The 10,566-nt window shown below is 46.2% G+C and overlaps 1 protein-coding gene across 1 annotated transcript in view; it reads right to left on the bottom strand.

Annotated features, from left to right (window-relative positions):
* Positions 1 to 6,154, bottom strand: part of PDE6C (phosphodiesterase 6C) — a 62,339-nt gene extending 56,185 nt beyond the window's left edge. The window contains exon 1 of the mRNA XM_007107129.3: positions 5,668 to 6,154. Within this exon, the coding sequence (XP_007107191.2) occupies positions 5,668 to 6,147 (480 nt within the window). The 5' untranslated portion in view covers positions 6,148 to 6,154. The remainder of the gene's footprint in view (positions 1 to 5,667) is intronic.
* Positions 6,155 to 10,566: the final 4,412 nt, after the last annotated feature.

The following is a 10,566-nucleotide window of genomic DNA, read 5'->3' as shown; positions in this document are numbered from 1 at the left end:
TCAGCGGCCATGGCTCACGGGCCCAGCCGCTCCGCAGCATGTGGGATCTTCCTGGACCGGGGCACGAACCCGCGTCCCCTGCATCGGCAGGTGGATTTCCAACCACTGCACCGCCAGGGAAGCCCAGAGCTCTTTTTAATCACAGCAGTAAAATGTGCACTTGAAACCACCCGACCCATCATAACACGAAGAAAAAATGATTAATTCCCCAAACTCCTCCTCCTTAAGGAAATCCATGTTCCTGCTTAGTACATCTCCTTCTATGCCTTTCTCTCTGCTCGGACAAAGGGTTCACTTTTCTTTTTTTGAATACAATTTCCTTTTCTAATTTTCTACAATCCTTTCATCACTTAACACTACCTTGCGAACTTCCGATGTGTACGATGTGAACTCATCTTCTGGATTCTTGTAGACCACTCCACAGTGCGGGGGCCCCGGATCTGCTCAGCCAGCCTCTACTGATTCAGTCTGTTGATAGTTTTCCCCACTGCAAACAATACTGCACTAATCACTCTTGCTTTTATTTTTATGTGATGGACTCCCCAAAGTGGAAATTCCTTTTGCTGGATCAACAGGTATACGCAGTTTTTACTTACGCTAAGGGCTTTTACAGATGGTTGAAATTCTTACCTCTCCTGGTCATGTATGAGAGGACCACCCTCTTGCCAGCACCAGATACTTATCAGTTTCTCAAAGTTCTACCAAGTCAATGACTCTCATTCATATTTTTTATTTCTTTCCTTGGGGAAAATGAAGGGGATCATCCCAGATACAAGCTTCAAGTAGTAGAAGCGAGAGATGACTCTAATACAAGAACCACGGAAAGGGCAGAGAGATGAGTTTGGAGAGGCACACAAATGGAAGGGCTCGGGAAGAAGGTCAAGGACGGCAGTTATCTTATTAGCTGTAATTGAGAGGAATACCCACTCTAGTTGGGTGTAGACTCAACCTGCTGTGGGTCCTGACTGTCTCCCCTCTGAGTCTTCTTCAATTAGAACTGAACTTTCCACCTGACTTTGAGACTCAGTGGCCAAAATTAATGTGGTGTTCCTTTCACAAGTTGTATTATGTTCCTTTCTGCATGTTGATGGTGCTTCTAAGAGCAGCACGAATCGCGGAGGCTGGACTCTTGTTCAGTTTCCCAAAGTAAAAACGTGAGAGTCCACTGGTGCGTGACTTCCAGGCCAGAGTTTCCACCAGAGAACAAGGGCTGCTTCGTCAACAGAATCACAGCTCTGCTCAGAGCAGTAGACCCGGGCTGTGCCTCAGAATCACCTGCAGACTGATGCAGATTTGCAGACCTCACAGCACACCTACCAAATCCTAACTGCCTACAGTGGAATCTGTCTTCACCAGGAATCTGAACTTCTGGTGGATGAATCAGTTCTGTGGAGGATCCTTAGAGAAGTGAGATGCTAAGGGATTCAGATGCAGCCCTTGACCCCAGATTTCTTCTATACCTTCCCAAAGTGGAACCACAGAAACCAACTACTTATGTAGGAGGCAGCATTGCATAAGGGGCGAAGAAGGTTCTGGAGTCAGACCTCCTTGGCTGAAACCAGGCCCAGATTTACTAGCTGTGAGCCCCTGGGCATGCTACTTACCCTCTGCATCCCCATTTTTTAGTCTGAACATGGGAACAATGAGATCATCTACTGTCTAGAGTCCCTGATGTGAAGAGAGAATAACATAGTGTGGGCAGAGCACTTAGAAAAGAGTCTGACACATATTAATAGTAGGTGCTCAACTAATACTAGGAAGACAGACCTGGGACTTTGGGGGCCTCCCTGGGTGAGAAGTCATTCTGATTTTGCGTTACCATTCTGCTTCTACTTCTAGCTTTTCTAACCCATTCCAACCACTGAAGAAATTAGATGCTCTTAGCTGATGATGTAGGCCTCCTATGCCCAGGAGCATGCTCGCTCCTGAGGGCTGAGTCTCTGCCCCACGCCAACAGAAGCCCCATTTTTTTGCTAACTGCTTTATCTGTGACTTCTCTCTACCTCCTGCAGAACCTTCACTCAGTCCAGAATAGCTCCAGACTTTGGGAGGTTCTTTCTCTTAGTCCACTGCTATAGCCCAGGCTGGTTCACTGTCCATCTTCCTCCTAACCTGTTATCCATTACAGAACATGATCACTTTCACTTACACAGCGATGCCGGGCACTAAAGGAATAACCAAAATGCCCCAAACATGCAGCGTTTCTTGGCAGACGCTCTTCACGCTACAGCTTCAAAACTGGATGCTATTTTATGCTAGATTCTAAACACAAGGATATGTTCTTACATTCAATTGGCTGTTTTGAGAAAATGACTTATAAGTTTCAAAATTTAATGCTTGCTTATCATTGCATCTGAAAATCCTGGATAAAACCATCTGTCAAATTACAGGGTAGGGTGAGGCAAGGTTTTCCAGCTTTGTATTTTCACTGGTTCAGACAATCCTTGGTGAAGTTGCTTTGAGTAAATCCTGTATCTTTCGGACTGACAAACTCCCCTTGGTGGTCATTCTTCAGAGAAGCCAATGAAGGCACCTGGGAACATGGTTTAGAGCAGCGGGCCACCTGGGTCTCTCAGCCAATCTTAGCATTGTTAAATTCTGATTAAACATCTGGAGATCCAGAGTCAGAAAGAGAGAAGGGCAGAAAGGGAGCTATAAGCACCCTGTTAATTATTGAAAACTTAGGATTCTCGCATGGCTTTCTTTTAAACCACAGTCGGGAGAACCACCCATAGAGTTAATCACCAGCTTTCCCAATAGAATAAGAAATGATTAACTTGAGGAGGATATGTCTCAGTTTCCTGTTATTAAGTTTCCCTGCCTTTAACCTGTTTTAAAAACAGGCCATAATCATTGACCCAGTTTTGGCCACCTACACCCAGCCCCCAACTTCTCTTGGCATTAATATAATATTACCATAGCTGTCATTTATTGAGCACCTACTAGGAGTCAGGCACTTTATGTACATTTCATCTGTACATTTGGTTACTCTGTTTCTCAGGTGCAGAAACACAATCCATTATGCAATTACCTTGTCTCAGACCTGGATCTACGCCCAGGTCACCTGATGCCAAAGCTCTCACCCGACACCATGTGGCTTCTCTGTTGCCAAAGCTGGGAGTATCCAGCTCTGCCTCTCGTCTATGTGTGAGAAGTCCTCCCCGCCCTGTGCCCGCACTGCCAAGCAGGGAGGAGTCCTGTGTGATCAGGGCTACGGCAAAAAAGAGGAGGCCTTGGAAGACCTGGTTTAGGAGCCCAGACCCAGCACCTCCTGCCTAACTGACCTTGAGAGGATTCTCACATATACAGGACGGAAATAAAAATATGGTCCTTGCCCTCTGCACAGGGTCTTGGCCAGAATCAAGTGAGATAAAGAACAAGAGAAATCTTCATCAAGGGTCAAGTGCAATGAAAAGGTGAAGCATTAATAGAAATGTCACTTAAAACATTTCCAACTCCTTTCTCTTTGCAGATTTTACCACAACTTAAGTGCGGTGAAACTGCAGGGCTGCGGGGTAGGATGAGGGTGGGAGCAGAGCGAGGGGGCCTCATCCTCTCCAGCCCCTCTCAGTCACTGACCAGACCCTGGACTCCAGGAGAGATGCAGCCCCCCCATGACCTCAACTTCCTGTCTGCCCAAGGGAATAAACTAAAGGCTCCAGGAGCCCTTTCCATCTAATCATCCACAGTTGATTTGAAATTCACTTCCTCCTCTTACATCTGTTCATCCAATAGATGAGCGGGTTTCAACATTGGCTGCATATTAGAATCACCTGGGGAGCTTTTAAAAAGTACTCCTCGCTGTGTTCCAGCCTGAGAGTCTGGTGTAATTGGTCTAATGAGAGTCTCACACATCCGTATTTTTAAAAGAGCTCCCAGTTTGATTTTAATGTGCATCCAGAGTTGAAAAGCACCATTCTCCGAGGGAAAAAAAAAATGCTTAGAAGCAGTAGAAAGAGAGAGCAAATGAAGTCTTTGTCCCTCCTCTGAGCTCAGGAGGGTGGGACGGCATCTGACTTCACACATACTCAGAAAAAGGGAGAACAGAGCGAAGTGACCCTGCCTCCCCCCCATTTACTGCCCTGTGCATATGGGGTGCCCATCACGGACAGCAACACACCCAGGCCACCTGATCGCTTAAGCAGCTCCTTTCTATCATCCTGTCCTCAACAGAACTGGGCTTATTCATAAAGGAGCATAGCAGAAGTCATTTTATCCATCTCTTCTTTTAAAAAAAAAAAAAACCTTTTTTCTGAAAAATAAATCTTGCGTGTCACTTTCTTAAGTTTGCTGCCCTAGTCATTTGGGAGATGGCCTCAGTCGGAGACTGGCAAGAAGGATATTCCTGTGAGAAAACCTCGGTGTGTGCAGGCATAGCCTCCTCCCTGGGGGTCCAGGAGCTTTGCCTTAAGGGCCTTGAGTCACTGGAAGCAGCTGCAGTGGGCCCAGAATCCTACTTAAACCAGCTGAAACGCACTGCAGGGAGGGATGGTAAAGAGAGAGGACTCCCTGGTGCCCAACGGCAACCCTTGCCCCTCTGGGCTGTCCTGTGGCTGTTTGCTGAGTGTTGCTAATGTTTGACAACTTCTGCACCTTCTGGATCCGCACGGCCCCCCTCCTGTAATCAGCTGCAAGAGGCATATAGGGGATTATCCTCCCGCCTTCGGCTGCCCCTCCTCCACAAGCCAGCAATAAACCTCTACACAGTGAGCATCGCAGGGGCTGCTCCCAATCAATTCTGTTCCATCATCATCGAACTCTCCCCTTTGTTAATAGCAAATCAAAATGATGGGACGTGTGTGTGTAGGAAAAGGGCAGGCAGGAGAAACTCCAGGCGGGGACCTACGGTGATTGCTGAGTAGGGGGATTATGGGTGATTTGCGTGTCCTTCTTTTTGTTTATTTGCATTTTCTAATTTTTCTAAGGTGAACAAGCATTACGTTGGTTAGGAGAAAGTTAATTTTTCTGCTTTTAAAAGAGCATAATAATTTATGCAATATACAATTAGTCTTCAGGAGGGTCCAAATGTCCCATTTACAAGAGTGGAAATTCTAGATAGATCTGAGTTATGAGGGGTTGAGATGGCCAAATGTACTTAATCATCACCTAAATTCACATTTTTAATGATCCAGATGGCAACATCTGAACTTTCGGAGGGTATCTTTTTCCTTTTTGCACCTTTGATCTATAGGTGAGAGAATCATTCAGGAGCCAATTCACCCCCAAAGAGCTGAGTGTCTTCAAAGGATCGTGGGTGAGAAGCGGTTCAGGGATCTTGGCATCTGGTGTGTTGGCTGATCATCTCACCAGTGAGCCGCCTGCTTTGCCCTGTTGGTCAGGACAGTGCCTAGAGCACAGAGGAGGTGTAAGGGAGCTGGTGTGGTCTGTACCAGGCCCAGGTAAGGCTGCCCAATAAAACACCCAACATTACATGGGGCATACATTATCCCCTGTTGATCTCAAATTCAGATTGAACTGGGAATCTTGTAATTTTATTTGCTAAATCTGGCAACTCTTGGCCCAGGTGCTCCTCTTCCCCACCACCCACTCCCCAGCCAAACCAACGTCACAGGGATGGCCCCTGGACCCCCGCTCTCTTTCCCAGTGTTCCTCCCCGACGTCACCAAGGCCTCCTCTCCGCTCCACTTTCACCATCAGGTCACTTACCTTTTTCACATCTGGGACATTGAAGGTTTTCTTCGTGTGAGCAACCCAACCCACTATCCCGACGTCCAGTGGAAAAACAACTTCTCTGTCGGGGACCACCAGGTTGTCCTCGAACTTGGAGGTGGAGGTGACGTCGAGCAGCTTGGAGGCCACCTCGGGCGAGCCGTTGCGCGCCCGGCACAGGAACATGCTGCAGCGGTCCGCCCGCTGCAGCTGCGCCAGCCTCTGCAGGGCCTTGTGCGCCGCCAGCTCCACGCTGCCGGCCTCCTCCCGCAGGGCCTCCAGCAGCTCCAGGCACAGGGCCGCCTCCTCCACCAGCGTCAGGCCCGGGAAGGACGCGCGCGCCGGCGCCTGCGCCCCGCCGGGCTCCGAGATTTCTCCCGCCGCCTCCCCCCCCAGCTTCCGGTCGAAATACTCCTTGGCAAACTGAGGGTTGTCCTCCAGGTATTTCTCCACCGTCTCTTGGCTGATCTCACCCATGGCGTGGCTTGCTTTGCTGCTCTTGTCCAGAATGGAAGACCCTCAGAGCACCACCAGAGGCAGAGTGCCAACAAAGAGGTACCTCCTGGTCAAAGACACCGGGAAAGCCCTAAGGGGCACCTCACAGGACCCCCAAAGGCTGAGCAGAAGGGTTGTTCAGCAGAGCTTTCAAACGACCTGTAACTCTTGGGACGTGACAGAAGGTCCTGGCTTAGAGTGGGATTCAGGAAGCATGGGATTAAAGAGTTCTTCAGGACACGAAATCCCTAAGCATTATTAGCTCATAAGTCCTCAGAGAATCCGCAGAGCGTCTTAGATCAGCCAGCCAAGTAGCAAGTCTAAGTGACCATTCCAGAAAAATAGCTGAACCTTGGCTGCTGTCGGCGACCAGAAGAATCATGGATATATCCATTAATTATATTCCATAGGCATTGACAATACCACTTGTTCTTTCATGATAGCTCTATGAAATAAAACTATTTAGACCTCGGAAATGTCTGTTTGTTTACATGGCAACTTGAATGAACATTTGGGGGAGATGGAAGGGTTTAGCATAACACAACATAAAATCGAATATTAATCTTTCCTTTTCCTACAAGTCCCATGATCAGCCAGATTGCTTGGCCTACTCCTTTTTTTAAATCCTCACCTCTCAGTTCCCCTCATTTAAAAACTTGACCTCGGAAATGTTTTAAGGGAACAAACCTTTGGCTTATTCTAGAGAGGTGAACATGGAAAAATATTTGCCCACGATTCAAGCCTAATCAAGCCGCAGTTTATACAATAATCCTTGTCAAAAGACATGATCGTAAAAGGCAACCCATGCAGCTGCCAACTAGGTTTTCCTGCTGAGCATATTAATTTGGATTTTGTTTTCAACAGTAATAGCCAGACCTCATGCCTTTTTGCTCCAAGGTACAGTCGGTTAAATCTACTGGATAATACCTGTCTTGTCTGTTGCTAGGATCTTTCACATCTCAGGGGCTTCTGGCATGGAAAAAACACTTGCCACTACTTACTTTTGTTTAATGTTCAGGTTATCAAGCTTTTACATAGATTAAGCACATTTTCCCAAATATTTAAACACTATCAGGCAACTAATAAGCCGAACTACACATTTCATGAACCAATTTCCTTGAATATTTACAGGCAGATTTCAAATTTAGTCAAAGGTCTTTTAAGCATTTCAATAAAGCTACAAACTTCATATGGAGAATTCTCTTGAATGAAAACATACGGAACAGTTACCGTGACTCCAAAAGTTACTGTTTCACCCACATTTAAATCCACTTCGAAAATAGCAAGGCTATGGGTTTCATTTATTTCTCTAGACCTAATGCTTACCTCGCTAGAGTGATAATGGTCTTCTTAGACAGAAGAGAAGAAGAGATCCATTGAGGCTTCAGGTTCTAGGTCATGAGATGAGAGATTCTTGATGGGAACATGGTTTTCCCAGGGGAACAGAACCCACACTGGCACTTGTTGAACCATGTCACTTCCTATGGCTGAGTCCACTTGCCCCCTCAAAGGGTCTTGTCAAGCACACACCCTTTCTTGCACCTCCCTCTGTCACAGCCAAGTCTAGACTCAGGAGGGTCCTCCTCAGATTACTGTTTACTTCATAATATCCTATTTGCATCTCATAATTAGAATAATGCACAGGTTTATCTCCTAAGAGAAAGGAGTTGAGTCAGCTGAGTCACACCTATGGGACCACCATCCGTCTTCTTCTAACACAGTTACGGACACTCTTTCTCCCTGGTTGTTCTGTGTGACAGTGCAGTTCCTACTTCTCTCAAAAGCATGTGTGTGCTCACGATTCCCATCCTCTCCTCTTTACACACAGAGAGACAAAAACACATACCCATATCCCATACACAGATTTATACTTGAGGTATAAATCTGCGTATGGGAAAAAACAAAATGCCCATATATGTTTACATTCCTCTACTTATAAAAATGAAAATGATTTTTTAAATGAAGCATATTCTTTTATAGTCAGCATTCTGTGTTTTGAAAACTACTTTTATTTTTTATTTATTTATTTTTTGGCTGAGTTGGGTCTTTGTTGCTGCACGCGGGCTTTCTCTAGTTGCAGCGAGTGGGGGCTACTCTTCATTGCGGTGCACGGGCTTCTCATTGGGGTAGCTTCTCTCCTTGCGGAGCACGGGCTCTAGGCGCACGGGCTTCAGCAGTTGTGGCACACTGGCTCAGTAGTTGTGGCGCATGGGGTTAGCTGCTCCGCAGCATGTGGGATCTTCCCAGACCAGGGATCGAACCCGTGATTCCCATCCTCTCCTCTTTACACACAGAGAGACAAAAACACATACCCATATCCCATACACAGATTTATACTTGAGGTATAAATCTGCGTATGGGAAAAAACAAAATGCCCATATATGTTTACATTCCTCTACTTATAAAAATGAAAATGATTTTTTAAATGAAGCATATTCTTTTATAGTCAGCATTCTGTGTTTTGAAAACTACTTTTATTTTTTATTTATTTATTTTTTGGCTGAGTTGGGTCTTTGTTGCTGCACGCGGGCTTTCTCTAGTTGCAGCGAGTGGGGGCTACTCTTCATTGCGGTGCACGGGCTTCTCATTGGGGTAGCTTCTCTCCTTGCGGAGCACGGGCTCTAGGCGCACGGGCTTCAGCAGTTGTGGCACACTGGCTCAGTAGTTGTGGCGCATGGGGTTAGCTGCTCCGCAGCATGTGGGATCTTCCCAGACCAGGGATCGAACCCGTGTCCCCTGAATTGGCAGGCGGATTCTTAACCACTGCACCACCAGGGAAGTCGAATAACGACTTTTAGATTCATTCATTTGTTTGTTCTTCCAATACGTGTCTACTGATGGTCCACTATAATCAAGACATCATGCTAGCTCCTGTGGTAGAGACTCCATGTTCCCCTTTTTTCTGATTTTCCTCTCCTCCTAGTTGTATGGGAAGATTATTCTTCTCTGCCCTCCTCCCCCGGTAGGGCCATGTGACTAATTTTGACCTACGGGTGGTGAGCATAAACGTCTCTTCCAAGTAGGAACAATCAATTGCCAGAGTGAGACCCTGGAGCTCCCCCTTCTCCCTGCTGCCATGCCAGTTCCAGATGTAGGGGCCTCATGAATCCCTGAGTGAGGAGGTCATGGAACAAAGCCCCCTGCTGACCTGAGATGGACATGTAGCATGAGTGAGAAATAAATCTTTCTTGTGTTCGGCCTCTGAGATGTGAGGGTTGTTTGTTACTGCAGCATAACCAAATCAATCCTGACAGAACACAGGGGATGAATAAGCCTTGGCTGCAGCTGTACAAGCACCAGTGGTGTAGCAAAGGAGATAATATTAGGACACAAAAAGTCATGAAGCACAGAACAGAATAGGATAAAAGCCAGAAGTGAGGTACACACATATAGCTATGAGACTTTATGTGATGTGGATATGGGATCATATCTAGACTGGGTAGAGATGGAGTAGAAATTGAGTGTGAGCCAGGTAGTGGTAACAGCAGAAGCAATAGCATGGAATGCAGAGTAACAGGGGGACTAGTGAGAGATGAATCTAGAAAGGTAGGTTGGGCCCAGATTAGGGCCTCAAAGGCTAGCGGAGGATTCTGAACCCTGGCAACTCTTAGGGGTAAGAAATGACATTAGGGTTCTTCTCTACAAACTTAATCTGGTCGTGCTTAAAAAGGTGACTTGGAGGGCTTCCCTGGTGGCGCAGTGGTTGGGAGTCCGCCTGCCGATGCAGGGGACGCGGGTTCGTGCCCCGGTCCCCGGGGGAATCCCACGTGCCGCGGAGCGGCTGGGCCCGTGGGCCATGACCGCTGAGCCTGCGCGTCCGGAGCCTGTGCTCCGCAACGGGAGAGGCCACAACAGTGAGAGGCCCGGGTACCGCAAAAAAAAAAAAAAAAAAGGTGACTTGGAGAAAACAAATACTGGACATTAGGATACAAATTAAGAAGCTATATTGCATTTGGTTCATTATCAAATACCCTAAAAATGTGTACAGGCTTTGACTCTGCAACTCTTCTTTGACCCTGCAACTCTTCTCTCTTCTTAATTACAAAAGTAATTAAGGCTGTATATGATTAATGTAGTTACAGGGGCGTTCATCAAAAGCATAATTATAAATGGAAAAGATTAGAAATAGCCTAGGAGGTTGAGTAAATAGATGGCATTATAGTCATACAATAGGAAACCATACATTAATTAATAATCCTATTGTAAAGGTCTGTTTATTGATATGAACAGATATTTATTATGTGCAATAAATTGCAAGATACTATTGCAGTATGATTCCACATACACACATACATATATGGAGGTGTGTAACCAAAATGTTGACAGTGATTATTCCAAAGTGGTGGAATTCAATATAATAATTTTTTTCTTCTCTTTTGCTTAGCTGATTTTTCTAAAGTA

This window comes from Physeter macrocephalus, chromosome 20 (assembly GCF_002837175.3).
Source record: "Physeter macrocephalus isolate SW-GA chromosome 20, ASM283717v5, whole genome shotgun sequence".
Lineage (NCBI taxonomy): Eukaryota > Metazoa > Chordata > Mammalia > Artiodactyla > Physeteridae > Physeter > Physeter macrocephalus.
The sequence above is the reverse complement of the archived record's forward strand: the minus strand, read 5'-3'. Positions and strand labels throughout refer to the sequence as shown.